At 40.3% G+C, this 18,971-nt stretch overlaps 1 protein-coding gene across 3 annotated transcripts in view; it reads left to right on the forward strand.

Moving 5' to 3' along the window:
- The window catches only part of LOC115467064 (cytochrome P450 2K1-like), an 85,889-nt gene extending 69,455 nt beyond the window's left edge, over positions 1-16,434 (forward strand). For 2 of the 3 annotated variants that reach the window (XM_030198740.1, XM_030198741.1), the window contains exons 7-9: positions 3,253-3,437; positions 6,468-6,609; positions 15,861-16,117. In XM_030198740.1, coding sequence (XP_030054600.1) covers positions 3,253-3,437; positions 6,468-6,609; positions 15,861-16,042 — 509 coding nt within the window. In that variant the 3' untranslated portion in view covers positions 16,043-16,117. Of the gene's footprint in view, positions 1-3,252; positions 3,438-6,467; positions 6,610-15,860 lie in introns of all 3 variants that reach the window. The other variant, XM_030198742.1, reaches the window with a different exon arrangement.
- Positions 16,435-18,971: the final 2,537 nt, after the last annotated feature.

An 18,971-nucleotide genomic window follows, 5' to 3' on the forward strand; every position in this document is an offset into this window, starting at 1 on the left:
ACCTTGGAAGAAAGGTGGCAGGGGGATTTAAGTACTTTTGTGGCATAAATGCACAGGAAGCAAGTCTCTTTCAATTCAAAGGAATCTCTGGAATGAGGGGGCATAGAATGAAGGTGAAAGGGGATAGGCTCAGGAGTAATTTAAAGAAATACTTATTTACTGAAAGAGTGGTGGATGCATGGAATAGTCTCCCAATGGAGGTGAAGGAGATGAAGGCTATATCTGAATTTGAGAAAGTGTGGGACAAGTACATAGGCCCCGATATTGAGACAGTGGGAGTTAGACTGGCTAACTCCTGCTGTCACCAGCGAATCCAGAAATTCAATGCTGGGGCCCATATCTGGCCACTAGCTTTGAATTTCAAGGTTTTTTTAAAGTGCCACAAACATAGCCGGCTGACTGGCTAAGTTCTAGCGGCCAAAGATAGACCTGTTATTTACGCAGGTCTATCTGGCCGCTAATCTTAACCAGTCAGACGCTGAAAATCTGTGGTAACCGGCTGTGTCAAGTGACAAAGCCGGTGACCAGGCTATCTGCTGACCGGTATATTCAGTGGGAGATAGCTGTTTATTTCCTGCTGAATATCGCTGGATAGCCGAATTTAAGATATTTAACCGGCCAGATGCCATTCCTGGCTGGTTAAATACCTTTGAATATCGGGCAGATAGGATCTCTAAGGGTGAGAAATGGATATTAGATGGTATAGATGGGCAGACTGGATAGACCATATGGTCTTTATCTGCCGTCATTTTCTGTTTTTCTATATTTCTATGTGACTAGCAAATTAGTTACTTCTTCCATCAAAGGCTTGGGTGAAGAGCCAAGCTTTCACTTGCTTACTGAAGTACAGATAGTCTTGAGCTGAGTGAAGCCTTTCAGAGTGCATTCTACAGTGTGTGTGTGTGTGTGTGTGTGTGTGTGTGTGTGTGGGAGGGAGGGGGTATAACTGAGAAGGTTCATTAGTGGGTGTAACATTGGATGATGTCCTTTAGAGAGGGTGTGGTTAAGGATATACCTCGGGAGTACCTTAGGGACTTTGGAAGTGTGTAGAAGGAGATCCTGTTCTTCAAGTACTCTGACCCATTTCCTTTAAGGGCCTTGAAGATCAGACATACGGTTTTAAATTTAGACCTATATCACACTGGTAGCCACTGAAGTTTTTGCAGACAAATCCCTGTCAGTCTTGCTGGAGCATTTGAATCAATTGAAATTGGTGCAAACACCTTATAGTCAGATCAATGTAGAGTGCATAATAATAAGCAAGTCTTGATGTTATCATGGCATGAATCATTATGACAAGGCTTGCCTTCTCAGTGTATGGAGAGAGGCAGTGTAGTTGCTGCATATGATAGAAGCACCTTCTGAAGGTTGTTTGGATTTGGGAGATCAGGGTAAGTGTTGAATCTAGCTGTACTCCAAAGTTTCTGATTTATGACTTTAGGGAGAGTTTATATCCCCCAAAAGAGATTGTTATGTCAGGTATGTGTCCACTTGGTTTAGGGACCCACAGGAGCTTTTATTTGGGTTCATGCAAAGTTGGTTTGGCTTGATATTCAAAGGAGTTTAACCAGACAGGAGAAATTCCTGCTCAGTTAAACCCCACTGAGCTGGCCATCCCAGATATTCAGTGACACTTAACTGGGTAGTGCCACTAGCCACTAAATATCAGCTCTAACCTACCATTTGCAAACTGGCTAGCTGGGAGGGGGTGGGGGGGGGGTCCATGGGCAGAGCTTGGGCAGAGCAGCTACTTAACCAGTTAAAGGCGATATTATCATTTATTTATTTTACTATACCGTCTCAAATTGTAGTTACAAAACAAAAACGGTATACATATTAATATAAAATTAGTAATAAAAAACATAAAAGAACCCCATCAAATTGATAGGAAAGCAAACTAAAACAGCCATTCTTAAAAAAATAAAACACCAATTTTGCTAAACAGCCATTCATAACAAATACATGACTAACATAAAAATTCTACTGGATAATTAATTCTACCTAGTGTTGCCGTTTTATTACAGATTATTTTCAATCCGCTAACCATTTAAGTAAGTTGATAAAGTTAGGCTAGAAAAAAAGGCTGTCCTAACTTTATCTGCCAAGCTGACAGGACACCAGTCTGAACATCAGCTGATGCCCAGTGAACTTCTCATTGACCGCACATACCCAGATATTCAATGCCAGATCTCAGTCACTGCCCGGTTAATTATGCCCACGGTGATCCTCGACTTAAAAAAAAATACTGACTGCCAGAGGCTGAGTATTACCCCCATTGATTTTAGCCCTTCTTTAATTGCTGTTAAATAGGTAGTCAGTTTATGCAGGGCTGAGGCAAGCCATACTAGTGAATTCTAGATGCAAAATAGCCATCAAGGGGGAATTCAGTAAATAGTGCCAAAATTAGGTGCTAGGATGATCTATGCTAGCCTAGGGCCTCTTTTACTAAATCATGCTAGTGATTCCCGATGCAGCAAATGAGAAGAAGTCCATTCAGTTCCTATGGGCTTCCTCTCAGTTGCTATGTAGGAATAGATAGCATGGCTTTGTAAAAGAAGCCCCTAATATTCTGTAAAGTGTTCTCTGTGCAGAACATCCTTTACAGAATATTAATTTAGCATGCAGTTCACACCTATCTTTGGGCACAACCATTTATGCCTGCCAAAGACTGGTATAAATGTTCACACTCAACTGATGGTAGTAAGGCGTGCAAATGCAGGTATTCTATAACATTGCACCTAATTTCTGGGTATGGCTGTTGACCTGCCCATGCTCCTCTCCCTATAGACTTGCATGCTATGAGATTTAGGCATGCATGTTATAGAATAGAGCGCAGGGCAGATCTGTGTGTAACTCCTAATTACTGCTAATTACATGCTTGTTAACACCAGTAATTGATTGATATTGCCTAATTGATTTCTCCTCAGGTGTATTATGTTTCTTTTAATTTAGAGGAGAAAAATGTAGTTCATACATTACATTTTCAGATAACACAATACATGTGGTTACAGCAGTTAGCATACCTGGGTTTTTGAAAAGGTTGAGCTTGGAGGAAGAGTCCAAAGTGAAATAGACGTGGGGGATTGGTAGCATGGAATCTTGACACTATTAGGATTCTACCAGGTATTGTGCCCTGGATTGGCCACTGTTGGAAACAGGATACTGGGCCATTAGGTTGACCCACTATGGCTATTCTTATGTTCTTATGGCATTTTCATCTTTACACTTATTTCCTTGTTTATCAATTACCAGAAAAAGTCCAAGAAGAGATAGAAAGAGTCATAGGATCTTCCCAGGCTCGAGCTGAACACCGGAAACACATGCCGTATACTGATGCAGTTATACATGAAGTTCAAAGGTTTGCTAATATTGTGCCAATGAATTTACCTCATGAGACTACCAGAGATATCAACTTCAAAGGATATTTTCTCCCCAAAGTAAGTTAAGTTGGTTTCTTTTTTATATTGTTATTACTTTAAGGAGCAATTGACTGGGATCTGAAGATTCAATATACACATACTATTTTCTAATCTCAACCAAAATATCTTTTAAGACTGCTTCCCCTCAATATGAAAACCACATGTACTTTTAGCCAGACTGAATGAAGACTATTTTCAGGCTTCTAATATATCCCAAAAAAATTATTATGAAATCTGTCCTTACTCTGAATTGCCCCATGATCTCAAGGAGCAATTGAAAAGTGCCACCACACTTGATGAAAGATACTGCACACCCTCAATACATTAAAAATTAAGGGGTAAATATTCGGCTGGCAGCGGTGAGAGGTTTTATACCCACCGCCAGCATTTTTCCTAGATATTTAATGCCAGGCTATGTTTGGGCACTGGCATTGAAAATCCAGGTTTATGCAGCCAGCTATATATTATTAAGGGGCCATTTTACTAAGCTGTGTAGGCACCTACCTGTGCCCAATGTGCGCCAATTCAGAGTTACCACCCGACTACTGCATGGCCCACGCGGTAATTTCATTTTTTATACGTGCCTGCTACACGCACCAGAAAATATATTTTCTTTTCTGGCACACGGCAAAAATCAGGCGGTAACTCTGACTTGATGCGCATAGGTGATTGCCACACAGTTAACATGAAAGACCTTACCGCTAAGTCAATGGCTGATGGTAAGATCTCAGACCCAAAATGGACGCACATCAATTTTTATTTTGCTACATGTCCATTTTCGCCAAAAATTTAAAAAGGCATTTTTTGCAGGCGCTCTGAAAAATGGATCTGTGCGTGCCCAAAATCCATGCCTACACTACCACAGGCCATTTTTCAGCACTCCTTAGTAAAAGGACACCTAAGTTAAGTGTGATATTCAGCACTTATTAACCAAATAAGAGATACTACATACAGATAGGATTGAATTGTGTGTGGTCTTATTTAATCACTATATGTAGGTGATTAAGTACGGAATAATGGAAGTTAACCCCGTAAGTGCCAACCCCACCTCTGAACCACCCACAAAATAGTCGGCTTTCAGTTTAGCAGTCTATGGTGACATTCAGCAGTGCTAATTGGTTAAGTATAGCTGAATATTGGTGGATAACCCTGAACAAGCGACTTAACCAGTTGAAGCCATTTCTGGTTCATTAAATTGCTTTGAAAATTGACTCCTAAAAGTCATCATCCCCTAACACCTTTCCCAGCTCCTGACAGGGGATTTTCAGGTAAGTAGAAGATGGTGAGTACACCCCTGAGATCAAGAGACAGCTGGCACAAAGAAGAAGTGTGATGGTCAGCATGAACAACATCTGGAAGAGCAAGGACATCAGCATGGCAACCAAATGTAGACTGGTCAGTGCAATCATCTTCCCAATAGCAACTTATGACTATGAATCTTGGATGCTGAGAAATGCAGACAGGTGAAAAATGATGTATTTGAATTATGGTGCTGGAGACGACTGTTATGCATCCCATGGACAGCTAAAATAACAAAACAAGTAGGTCTGGAAAATATCAAACCAAAAATCTCGCTGAAGGCCAAGGTAGCAAAACAGAAGCTCTCCTATTTTGGTCACAATATGTGAAGCAAGTCCCTTGAAAAAAACATCATGTTTGGAAGACTAGTGGCAAAAGAAAAAGAGGTCACCCAAGAATTTGCTAGATAGATACTATCAAGGAAGATCCTGGAATGAACATAGCAGAACTGAAAGAAGCTGTGAGAGATCGGAAGACATGGCAAACATTGATCCATAGAGTGACTGAGCACTGTACTCGACTGATTGGATAAGGAAGGAAGAAGAGGGGAAAGGAATGAGGCTGCCATTTTTTCTGAGAGACCTGCTTGGACAGGAGCAACTATGATCTTTCCTTTCCCCCTCTACCTACAAAGGATTTGCTGGGGTATGAGGTGAGTTCAGAAGAAAGTTTTTAATTCTAATATTTCAGGGATGTGGGGGTAAACTCTGACTGGCGGGGGGGGGGGTGTTAATTTTTAATGAATTGGAAGTATATTTCTTTAAGCACTCTGGACTCTTTCTGTAGCTCTCCTGGAACTTAAACTCACATGTTAGTGGGCTCAAGCTCCTGGGGAAAAGTTACATACTATTGTTAACTTTCCATGAATAACATAAAGTTTATTGCAAGAAGCATTATTTATTTTGGATATTAATAAGCTGCTTTGCATGCGTTTGTATTCTTTGTAAGTTATTATTATTTAACATACTTTGTGGTAAAAATTCTGAGTTAAGCTGTGCTATTGACCACAATTAGGGGTCTTTGATACCATTTTTAATCCAGGGCAGTGCTGGGACAGGAATGGACCATTAGACTACCTGTCTTGGACCATTATACCACCAGGGAGACCCTTGGGTAAGTTCTAGGGGAGATTGGAATATGGGGAGTTGCTTTTGTAAAAGCCACTCAGGGGTAGATTGGATTGGAGGGAGAAAGTTAGGAGGAACACGATACAGCTTACTCAGTAGTCAACTTGAGCAGTGACTTGATATCAGGCTGCCACTAGTGCAGCTGCATTTAAAGCCTCTTTATTGGCAGTTGTAACACCAGTCACATACAAAAACAAACAACAAGAAAAAAAGAACAGTAAAATGTCATTCTTAGACCAGGCTCAGTTACAGGAAGGAAAACAAAGGTGGCCACAAAAAAAATAAATCTTTAGGCCATAATTTGCGGGACCCTGTAGTAAGGGATTTGGTACCCTGTACTAGCATATCTTTAGACTTTAAGGATGCTGACATTCTTAACAAGTAATTATCAGTTATGATGTGCATTTGTTTGAAACAATATTTGCGAGGTCATTTTATGTTGTTTATTGGGTCCCAATAAACTTTGGAGCTCTTACTTCTGTGTTTGGGCTGGTCACTTGGACTTGGCTTTCTTCCACCTTGTGTTTGTTTAGCTTTCACTTAGCAACACATATAATTATGCTTTACTGCTTTTCCTCATATTTAATTTTCTCTTTTCTTTTTCTTTTTTTTTGTCATTTAGGGAACCTTTATCATTCCATTATTGACATCAGTGCTGAGAGACAAGACATATTTTGAGAATCCAGAAGAGTTCAATCCTCAGCATTTTCTGGACTCAGACGGAAAGTTTGTAAAAAAAGACGCATTTATGCCTTTTTCAGCTGGTAAATTACATTTCTTAGTGTATATTACAATCTCTGTTGAAGAAGCCCTATTCGCGATTTATACACTTAAATAACAGTATTTACATATACATGACACATTCACATGTAAATCTAGTTTTAGAAAACTGGTATTTACACATGTAAATCTGCACTATGTGTATATTACAAGAGTCTGCGGTTTGGGCTGGGCTTGGGCAGAACCAGAATCTGCACATGTATCCTCATTTCAGAAAGGGAATGTGCATGTATGTCCTGCTATTTCAACATTGGGATTTACAGCTGCTCCTTTGCACATATGTTTTTAAAGAACTGCTTGTCTGAGCGAGCCCTTTACAGAAGGGATTAAGAGAGCTCTTCCCTTAATTCTCAGTTGCTTATTTCTCCTTCCAAATGTTATCAATAGAAATCAAACAAAATAAAACATGGAAAAGAAAATAAGATGATACCTTTTTTATTGGACATAACTTAATACATTTCTTGATTAGCTTTCGAAGGTTGCTCTTCTTCGTCAGATCGGAAATAAGCAAATGTGCTAGCTGACAGTGTATATAAGTGAAAACATTCAAGCATTACTATGACAGTCTGACAGGGTGGGAAGATGGGGGTGGGTAGGAGGTATGTATGGGGACATCAAAGCATATTGATATTCTAACAGGATGGGTGTGGATAGGTGAGGGGTGGGGTGATCAACAGAGAATACAGCTTTATGGTTTATAATGGGCTAGGAACCCCAGATCCTTGTTAAGTACTTTCTGTTGGGTGTTAAAATATTCAATCATTCTGACTTCAAAGGTCTTACATTCTTGTATGGTTTTAAAGTTACCTTTCAGGATTCTCACTGTGAAGTCACTGGTACAGTGTCCTGGTCCTGTAAAATGCTGACCAACAGGGGTGGGAGCCCTACTGGCACCAGTATTGTTCATGTGATGTCTATCCACCTTATAATCGAAAGAGAAAAATGCCTAGATTTCGACCCAAATCGGGAGATAGATGTTTATCTCACAAAAACGAATAAATCGGTATAATCGAAAGCCGATTTTGGACGTTTTCAACTGCACTCCGTCGCGGATGCGGACAAAGTTGATGGGAGCGTGACAGAGGTGTGGCGAACGTGGAACTGGGTCGTGGTTATCGGCTGAGGAGAGATATACGCGTTAGGGCGATAATCGAAAAAATAAAGGCGTTTTTAGTGAAAATTTAGGACACTTTTGTTGGACCCTTTTTTCACACGAACAGGTCCCAAAAAAGTGCTCTAAATGACCAGATGACTATCGGAGGGAATCGGGGATGACCTCCCCTGACTCCCCCAGTGGTCACTAACCCCTCCCACCACAAAAAAATGATGTTTCACAACTTTTTATTTTCACCATCAAATGTCATACCCACCTCCCTGGCAGCAGTATGCAGGTCCCTGGAGCAGTTGTTAGGGGGTGTAGTGGACTTCAGGCAGGTGGACCCAGGCCCATCCCCCCCTACCTGTTACAATTGTGTTGCTTAATGCTTATTATCGTCCAACCCCCCCCCCCCAAACCCACTGTACCCACATGTAGGTACCCCCCTTCACCCCTTAGGGCTATAATAATGGTGTAGACTTGTGGGCAGTGGGTTTTGAGGGGGATTTGGAGGGCTCAACACACAAAGGAAGGGTGCTATGCACCTGGGAGCTCTTTAACCTTTTTTTTTTGTTTTTGTAAAAATGCCCCCTAGGGTGCCTGGTTGGTGTCCTGGCATGTGAGGGGGACCAGAGCACTACGAATCCTGGCCCCTCCCACGAACAAATGCCTTGGATTTATTCGTTTTTGAGCTGGGCGCTTTCATTTTCCATTATTGCTGAAAAACAAAAACGCCCAGCTCACAAATTGTCGAATAAAACATGGACATCTATTTTTTTGCGAAAATACGGTTCGGTCCGCCCCTTCACGGACCTGTTCTTGGAGATAAACGCCCATGGAGATAGACGTTTTTGTTCGATTATGCCCCTCCACGTAAATTGAATCTTGTCTTAAGCATCTGGCCTGTTTCTCCAATATAGCATCCTTCGTTACATTTTTTACACTGAATGATATATACCACATTGGAAGATGAGCAAGTGAAAGATTCCTTTATGTTGAATATCTTTCCTTTGTGGATGACTGTGGGGTCCTGTGAAATATTTTGGCATAGTTTGCAAATGGATAAATTACAGGGAAGTGTGCCCTTCTGTTCCTTTTCAGTCTGTGATGGAAGTTTACTTCTGATTAGCTTGTATTTTAAGTTGGGTGGCTGTCGGAAGGCCAGTACTGGTGGGGATGGGAATATCTCTTTCAGTAATTCATCCTCCTGGAGTATAGGTTGTAGATCTCTTATGATTTTCCTCAATACTGGTGCCAGTAGGGCTCCCACCCCTGTTGGTCAGCATTTTACAGGACCAGGACACTGTACCAGTGACTTCACAGTGAGAATCCTGAAAGGTAACTTTAAAACCATACAAGAACGTAAAACCTTTGAAGTCAAAATGATTGAATATTTTAACACCCAACAGAAAGGACTTAACAAGGATCTGGGGTTCCTAGCCCATTATAAACCATAAAGCTGTATTTCTCTGTTGATCACCCCACCCCTCACCTATCCACACCCATCCTGTTAGAATATCAATGATATGCTTTGATGTCCCCATGCATACCTCCTACCCACCCCCATCCTCCCACCCTGTCAGACTGTCATAGTAATGCTTGAATGTTTTCACTTATATACACTGTCAGCTAGCACATTTGCTTATTTCCAATCTGATGAAGAAGGGCAACCTTCGAAAGCTAATCAAGAAATGTATTAAGTTATGTCCAATAAAAAAGGTATCATCTTATTTTCTTTTCTTTTCCATGTTTTATTTTGTTTGATTTCTATTGATAACCTTAAGAGTGGACTAACACGGTAACCACACTCCTTCCAAATGAAAATTAATAAGCATTTCAGCCTTTGTTGTAAATTTGCAGCATGTGTACGTATAGATTTGCAAAATGGCCATTCTAAACATGGAACCTATACATGTAAATTGTGAAGCAACACTGTGTTTGTATAAATTGCAGGCTGCCTCTGTTCAACTTTTCAACATTTATCTTTATAAAATGGCTACTCCCACTGCACATGCGCACAGACACATGTGTACTCCTGCAGGTATTTTCAAAAAGGCTCTACATGGGCAAATCCCTTTCTAAAATACTACCAGAATTATACATATCCTGATCTGGACATCTCAATTCTGATTTCCATTTAAAACTGGGCTTCACAACAAGTACTGTTTAATTTAGTCACTTTCTTTTTCCTAGGTTTTTCCTTTATTTTTCTCCATGTCATTTTCTGCTGTTCCTCTTTCCCTAGAATGTATGGCCCAACAGTTCTGGGCCTTTTCTGGCTTGAGGGCTGTGGGAGATACTTTCTTCAAGATATACTCTTAGCATCATCCATTAGGTAGCAATGGCCACCGCAGTAAAGTCAGCACTTTCCTTCCCTCACTGGGCCTGAATATACCACCTTAATAGTGTACCCAAGCCTGACCAGCACTAAGGACCTGGGCAGTTCATTGCTATAGCCTGAGCCACAGAACAGAACCCAAATCTTCTTTTTCTTTTTTTCTATTTTTACTAAGAAAAATTGCATTCAAGTAGTGATAATGTTTGTCAGCCAGTATTTCATTTGCAGGTTAATAGCAATAGCACTAGCAAGGCTATTTTGCAATCTAGTTTATTGGACTTTTATATATAGAGAGATGTGTGCCAAGGTTTAGTTTAGTTGGTAAACAGAAGCTGAGAAAACCTCCACATGACATCATTCTGTTAATTTAAATACATAATTATGTTTTATTTGTTGATTTTAGCAGATCCTAAGAAAACTGTAAATATAGCATGCGAAATGTTTGCAAGAAAGAAAGGAGAGGCAAATCCCACTGCACATCAAGGGGGCACTTCTATACTGCATAACTCTGTCAAAACTTGACCAATTTCAATAAAATGTGGGATATATCATCCCGAATAAATTTGCAATAAGCCTGTAGAAAATGCACAAAATAGCCCCCATTGGCTCGCTCACATGCTTGGAGTCATTTTTTCCACTGATCAACTGCAACATCAATGACACCCTGTCTCAAGTTGGCCCATACCTTAGTCCAGCGCTACTTGAAGTCATCAGTATCATGAATTGACCTTTTATAAACACACTGATGCTTAAGACCTCAAATTCTGTAATCAATAGAACTGAGGTCTGGACTTTTAGGGGGCCACAAGTACAGCGAAATGAAATCTGGAGTTTTTCTCTGCAGCAGCTGGATGGTTTCACGAGCAAGAAGAGCAGGTGCACTGTCTTGTTGAAACATGTAAATGTTGCCAGTGATATGCTAAATGGCCAGTAGCAGTTGCTGTGATAGTAAAACATCATGATAGTATTCACAATTAATCTTTGCACTTAGGTCAACAAAGAACGTTATAAGCATTCCATTTTAGACACTCCAATGGAGACCATGACCGATTTGCTGAATGTCTAGCGGGTACTCAGAAGACAATTGGCAGACAACATTGCACTTCTTCATTACGGTCTGTGCGTAAAGTTGGTTATTTTGGGTGTTGATAGGTGGATCAAGCATGAAAAGTTTCTCATCTATAAACCAAATGAAATCGACGGCATGTGAGGGGAACTTGCAAAGAATCTGCTTGAACTGTGTCATACGAGCAGTGCAATTGTTCTCAGTTAGCTGTTGCGCTTGCCTCTGCTTAAGACACCACAGGTCAAGATCACTGTGGATGACCTGAAACACCATTGACTGAGAAATGTCAGTTGCTCGACTAATTTGATGAATGGACATGTGAGGTTTAGGTGCATCCTCTTGATCCTTCAACTGTGAAGATGTTTTCATCAGTGCATACTGAACAGGACCTGCCGTTTCCTAACTTGCGATAAGTTGAGCCCATTTCTCACAATTTCTTCAACACATATGCTATGCTTACCCTCTTCCACCTTGTTTCTGGAAACTCTTGCACCAGTCTATGAAAATCATAACCTTTCTCCAGATACATATTTTTAATAAGCATCAGGTCCTCCTAACTGAAAACCATGGTAAATGTTTATGTTTAAAGCAAAATGGCATATGTGCATTTCATGCTGGTAATTGCTAGATGTGACGTCATTTAGAGAGGTGCCCATTGTGAGTGAAGGCTTATTCAGGAAGATATATCCCAAATTTTATTGAAGTTGGTCAAGTTTTGACAGAGTTATGCAGAAACCAATCTTTGCATTTTTTTAAATACCGTGTATAGCTTAAGTGCTAGTGTTTCCCTGCTCAAGAGAGCTTTCAATCTAAAGGACATAACAACAGAGACAATCAAATTAGGACAGCATAGTACATCTGATTACACAATAGTTCATAGGGACAGACTAATAGATCTAAACAGCTAAAGACAATTAAGTTATGCAAATGCATAATACAGACAGATTGGTAGTGGTATTGAACAGAGGAGTAATGGTAAGGTTAAGTGCCAAAAGCAGAGTCGAAAAGATGGGCTTTGAGCAAGGATTTGAAGATGGAACTCATTTTATGTGAGGAAGGTTATAGAGATTAGAACTCCTCAGCTTGGAGAAGAGATATGATAGATGTCTATAAAATCTTGAATGAAATGGAAAGGGTAAATCAAATTGATTGTTACTCTTTAAAAAAAAAAATAAAAAGGCTAGGGGATACGTTATGAAATTACATAGTAGTGCATTTAAAACTAATACAAAAATATATTTTTTTCATTCAACACATGGTTAATGCATCTATGTTTAAAAAAAATATGGACACATTTTGGAATTGATGAACTCTATAGAGGCTCCCCAGCCAGTCAGGTTTTCTGAATATCTACCATAAATATGCCTGAGAGAGATTTGCTTGCAGTGGAAGCAGAGCTTGCAAACCTCTATCAGGAATATTCATTGTGGATAGCCTGAAAACCTGACTGGCTGGATCCCCAGGACAAGTTCAGGAATCACTGCCATAGACCATTATTAAGGTAGGCCTGGGGGTGGGAAGTGTGGAATCTTGTTGCTTTCTGGGATTCTGCTGGGCTCTTGAGACCTGGGTTGGGCATTGTTTGAGACAGGATAATGGACTGGATGGACTGCTGGTCTGATCCAGTATATTCTTATGTTGCTTTCCATATTTTAGATGAGGACTTTTGAAAACTCCCTCATATGCACCATTGTGTATTAGAAATGCTATTCTGTGGAACTGTGGACAACTACGCCAATTTTGTTTTGTAGATCAGTTTTCAGGCAGTTCGGTCAGACTTTTTCTTAGTCTTTAGGATTATGCCTTGACTTTAACAGTACAGTCTAACTTCAGTTTCTTAACAGTGCTCTTACTGTTGAGATTTATTTTATAGCTTTCCCTGCTTTCTAAAAGTGATTTGCCTTCATTTTCAAAAATGCTCAGCCAACTGCTCATATGAACTCTGGGTTATTGAAAGGAGAAAGAACAACAATCACTGGCTGAGAGGTTAGAAGGGCCATAGTATTTGATTCACTGTGAAATGGTCTTTAGTTGAATAATGAAAGACTAGTGAGTCATAAATGTTTGGACCTTATTAGCAAAACAAATAATAATGATTCAACTGAAACAGTATCCAAAAATTTGCACGTCATATTCACAGTTTTATTATTTTCAATATGTTAAAATCAGCAAATAAATTGTAAATATGCATTAAAAATAAAATGTACAGAAAAATGTCATGTTTGACTTTTTACCAGGTGGAGATTATCAGGCTTATTTTTGAAAGAGAAAGACGCCCATATTTCAACCCAAATCGGGAGATGGGCGCCTTTCTCTCATGGGCACCCAAATCAGTATAATCGAAAGCCGATTTTGGGCGTCTCCAACTGCAGTCTGTCACGGGAACGGACAAAGTTGACGGGGGCATGTCGGAGGCGTGGTGAAGGCGGGACTGGGGCGTATTTATCGGCCGAGGAGAGATGGGCGCGCTCGGTCGATAATGGAAAAAAGAAGGGCACCAGAAGCCAGAACTTGGGTCACTTTTTCTGGACCCTTTTTTTCACAAACAAGTCCCCAAAAAGTGTCCCAGCTGCCCAGATGACCACCAGAGGGAATCGGGGATGACCTCCCCTGACTCCCCCTGTGAGCACTAACCCTCTCCCAGCAAAAAAAAAAGAACTTTAAACACTTTTTTTCCAGCCTGTATGCCAGCCTCAAATATCATTCCCAGCTCCATCACAGCAGTATGCAGGTCCCTGGAGCAGTTGTTAGTGGGTGCAGTGGACTTCAGGCAGGTGGACCCAGGCCCATCACCCCCCTACTTGTTACACTTGTGCTAGTAAATGGGAGCACTCCAAACCGCCCCCAAAACCCACTGTACCCACATCTACTGTACAGCGCTGCGTAACCCTAGTAGCGCTTTAGAAATGTTAAGTAGCAGTAGTAGGTGCCCCCCTTCAGCCATAAGTGCTATGGTAATGGTGTAGAGGTGTGGGCAGTGGGTTTTGGGGGGATTTGGGGGGCTCTGCACCCAAGGTAAGGGAGCTATGGACTTGGGAGGTATTTAAATTTTTTTTAATTGTTACAAGTGCCCCCTAGGGTGCCCGGTTGGTGTCCTGGCATATGAGGGGGACCAGTGCACTATGAATCCTGGCCCCTCCCATGACCAAATGCCTTGGATTTGTTTGTTTTTGAGCTGGGCGCCTTCGGTTTCCATTATCGCTGAAAACCGATAACGCCCAGCTCAAATCCGCCCAAATATGATGCATTTGCCCGGCACAAACCGTATTATCGAAACAAAAGATGTACGCCCATCTTTTTTGAAAATATGGTCTGGCTCGCCCCTTCGCGGTCCTGTCCACGGAGATAGACGCCCATGGAGATGGGCGTTCGCATTCAATTATGCTCCTCCATGCCAACTTATGTTCACTTATAAATTCACTGCAATATATGATTTAACCAGAAACATTTCCCAATTCTCCTTGTACCAAATAATTTTTCTGAGACCTTACTATATCCACATTACAGGATATCTGGGAAGATTAATCTAGCAGGCACTATGACTGGAATCATTTTGGGTATTTTCACAAAATCAAGTACTGATTTTTAAACCATGCCCTTATCTGACAATGACATTTGAAGAATGCAAGTACATAATTTATCAGAATAATTAATTAGCAAATATTGATGTATATAATAATTTAATAAAATTCATAAATGTTTGCTGCTGGAAATTCCACAGTAAATAAATAGTACTGAATCAGAAATCCTCATGAACATATAAAGAGAATTCACACACTTACAGTATGCAATTAAACAACGTTTTTATCCCATAGACAGAGAGAAAAATCTTAGAGACTCTTTTGCTAAGCTGTGTTAAGAAATAGGCATAGCCCTTCCCATGCACTGAGCCCATTTCTACCATGACCAACAAAAAGGGCTTTTTTTCTATTTCCTAAATATTTATTTATTTGGATTTTTGCTCACACCTTTTTCAGTAGTAGCTCAAGGTGAGTTACATTCAGGTACACTGGATATTTCTCTGTCCCAGGAGAGCTCACAATCTAAGTTTGTACCTGAGGCAATGGAGGGTTAAGTGACTTGCCCAAGATCATAAGGAACAGCAGTGGGATTTGAACCAGCCACCTCTGGATTTCAAAACCAGTATGCTAATGTTAGCATTAATGAGTGGCCAAAAAAAATAAAAATTACTGCGGGAGTGCTTATCGCCACCTATTCAGGAGGCGCTAAGGGCTCCCACTTTACAGATGTGCTAACCATTTACCAAGCCAGTGACATTAGCATTCTATCTGGTTAGCCATCCACACCCATCTCTTTCCCTGACATGCCCCCCCAAAAAATAAATACCCATGCTTAGCACGTGCAGATGGCAAAAATAGTGTGGAACACTGTAGTGTGTCCATTGTTAGGTTATTTTTGCTGTGTAAAGCATGCGTAAGTGCCTAACGCAACTTAGTAAAAAGACCCCTTAGTGAATTCAGTCCAAAATGAAAAAAGAAAAAGCTCTTTAGTGCATTATGATTTACCCCTCTGTATACTAAGCCACGCTAGTGCTGACATAGCCCATTCACTTTGAATGGGCTCTGTCAGCGTAGCCATGTGGCAGCCGCTAGCGCGGTTTAGTAAACAGGGAGGAATAGATTTTGCTCGTGTATTTTATTTTTCTCTGCAATGCACATCATAAAAGCACAGGTTTTTTTTAAACATCTGAAATCAGTTTTGCCTTTTGTTCCAGGTCGGAGAGTCTGTGTGGGTGAGACTCTTGCCAAAATGGAGCTTTTCCTTTTCTTTACCAGTCTTCTGCAGAAGTTCACCATCCGCCTTCCTCCTGGTGTAACCCAAGTGGATCTTACACCTCAAATTGGAATAACAACCCCTCCGATGCCTCACCTGATCTGTGCTTTGCAACGTTCTTGAACAAATATAGAAACCAATTTACTAAATTTTTTCACAGAAGGGAGCTCACTTGCAATAAAACTATGTTTGCCATTGCTTTGGGTTATGTTTATTTTTTGCACACAGTGCCTGTTTGTAGAAAATTCACAAGATGGTCGGTCCTCTTGTAAACAGTAAATAATTCACAGATTTACTAAATGTATGAAAGTTCACATTTTGGATAAATGTGAACTTTCATTAGCAGATAAATTAAGCAGTATTATTTCTGTTTCCAAAACATGGTCGAGTTTAGACAAATGTTATGTAACAACTCATAATTGGTAGCAAACTCATTTGTATAATCTTTTGACATATGACTTTACGCTTGTATAATAATGATACCTTACAGATTTTATATTGTTATCATGAACTTTTAATGTTCATTAAATTTCTAAATAAAATATCTTCATTAAAAAGAAACTACATTTATAAGTTAATGAACTGATCTGATGTAAAAAGTTTTATCTTTTTCATATTTATTTCAGTTTTACATTCTCACTAATCATCCCAGGAGTTCAAATTTATATTAAAAAAAATTAATCCATACAAATACAATTTTATACACAGTATCCAGAGAATACAATGTAATACAGAAATAGAATATATAATAACTCTATTGTCCCATTTAATTTAATTTCACTTTTCTATTCCACTTTATCTCAAAATACTTCACAGTGGCTTACAAAGCCTAGGAGATATCAATTCAACACATTAAGGCACTTATTTTAGAAACACAATTCATGTTTTGGACATCCCAAAACTGTCACTCCTACAAGGCCCATTTTTACAAAGCCGGGGTATGGGATTTCAAAACCTAAGTATATTCCAACAAGGGGGTGTGGTCTAGGCATGTTTTGGGTGGTACCATGTGCTAAGGAGGTCTTGCAGCACATCTGCCTATTCTTTCCATAATTCTCTGAAGTGACTCCCACGTCCACCCTGATCCACTCAGGGCCTCTGCTCCTGCTGTCCAGTGTTCCCACTGGCCACCTACTGTAACCCTCAGGGGTTAAAATAATCTTACCTAAGCTCCTCCAGAGGAAAAAAAAAGGGTTTTATAGTGACATCACTCTGCAACAATAGATGAGCAAGCTGAGGCCTGGTTGTCTTGGCAACGGCTTATTAGTCAGTTGAGAGTTGGGCAGAGGTAGCTGAGGAGAGAGGAAGCACTGTGAGTGGGTCTGTGTTTGAAATAAAAGGGGAGAAGGTGAAAGCAGTGAGAGTGAGAGGTGGTGTTGGTGGTGGCTTGAGAGAAAGATAGAAAAGGTTTTAAGATGTATTTGAGAAAGGTATGAATGCTGAAGGGCACAGTTGAGATACAGATGGTGAGTGTCTGGTCAGAGGGAGGGAGACTGTGATTCCTGTTTGTGGGAGTATTAAATGAGAAAAATCATAAGGGTGTCAGAAGAAAGGGTGACAAAGGTTAAAGTGTGATAGGGGAGAGTCTGAAGGTGGATTTGAGAATTGAAAGAGCTGTGTCTGGGTGAAAGGTGAGATGAATGATAGTGTGCTGTGATCAGTACAGGGCTTGGAATCTTAAAGAAAGTACAATGCTGCTTTTCTATGAGGGTGCAGTGTTTCCCAGATTGATCTGAAAGTTACAAAAGGTACTGTTATGCATTTAAGTGAGGTTTGTAGGATGGAATGTTGAAACACCCTTTGAATACAGAATGTGATACAATGTGAGGTGCATGAATGCAGTGCAAGTGTCTGCTACAGCATCCTAGAATAGGGACACAGCAGTGAGAAATAGGGTTTGCAGTGACAAATCCTTTGACTTATTTAGTTTTAAGTAGAGTATGTGGCCATAATATTGAACACTAATTAAATGTCACCAGGAAGGAGCCTGTTCCTGAATATAGGGAAGTCAGGGTTTTGCCTCCAAGTTATGTTCTTTTTGAGTGAGGTTTAGGGAGAAGAAACCTGTGAAGCACCCTGGACGAAAGACTTCTCCAAGGGCCCCCACGCAAGAAAGAATCTGCTCTAATTGGCTATAAACTGATCAGTTACAGATAAGTGCCAATTCTAAAGGAAAACTTTATTAATTTGAATTTGCATAAAGAAAAGGAGAAAGTTAATAAAATACTTACCTGAAGTGAACATGGTTCTCTTTAAGAAGTGAAGGGGGACTGAAGATTAGATGAGAATTGTTACATTCCAAATTTCACATTGTTATATTCTAAGGAGTGCTAGTTAAGGATTGGAAACATTGTTATTTATTCACTGTTCAGCCACAAATGTTAAAGTGTTGCTGTTTTGGCATGGAATACATGCAATAAAGAATTTCATTATTAAAAGTTCTTTACTTGACTGAGAAGTGAGAGGGTGCTTACTACCAAAAACTGGAAAAATTCCTAAATTTAGCTTATTTTCCTATCTTGCTTTCTTGAGGGCAAGAGAAGGGGTTAGTGTTCTTTTGTCCCCTCTCCACTCCTGAGCACTGGGTTTCTGGAAGCGCCGCCATGACTATCGACATCAGGCGAACCAGAACCTAGTGATCACCATACAACTAACTCAGGTGAGGGGGAGGAGTAATACTACCAGGTACTTTTGTATATTCCACCCAGCATTTTGCCGGCACGCACAACATTCTAACTCTACAGTTTTTCTTTTCTTTTCTCTTATTGCCAGTGGCTTCACTACACTTTCTTTTCTTGATACCGACTTTTCCCAATCTCTTTCTCCATCTCAAAATATTTCATACCTCAAGACCACATTGCTCACTTTCTGCTTTCATCACCTTACCATCCCTTTTCCTTTCTACCTTTTCAGCTCTCACCCTTCCTTTCATTCATCCTTCTCCATTCTGTTTGAGTGCATTTCATCTTCATCATTGTCATCATGCCTCTCCTACTCTTCTCTGTTCTTTCTTGCTCCTTCTTCTGCTCTCTGCTTGGGATATTAATCCCTC

This window comes from Microcaecilia unicolor, chromosome 3, assembly GCF_901765095.1.
Source record: "Microcaecilia unicolor chromosome 3, aMicUni1.1, whole genome shotgun sequence".
NCBI lineage: Eukaryota > Metazoa > Chordata > Amphibia > Gymnophiona > Siphonopidae > Microcaecilia > Microcaecilia unicolor.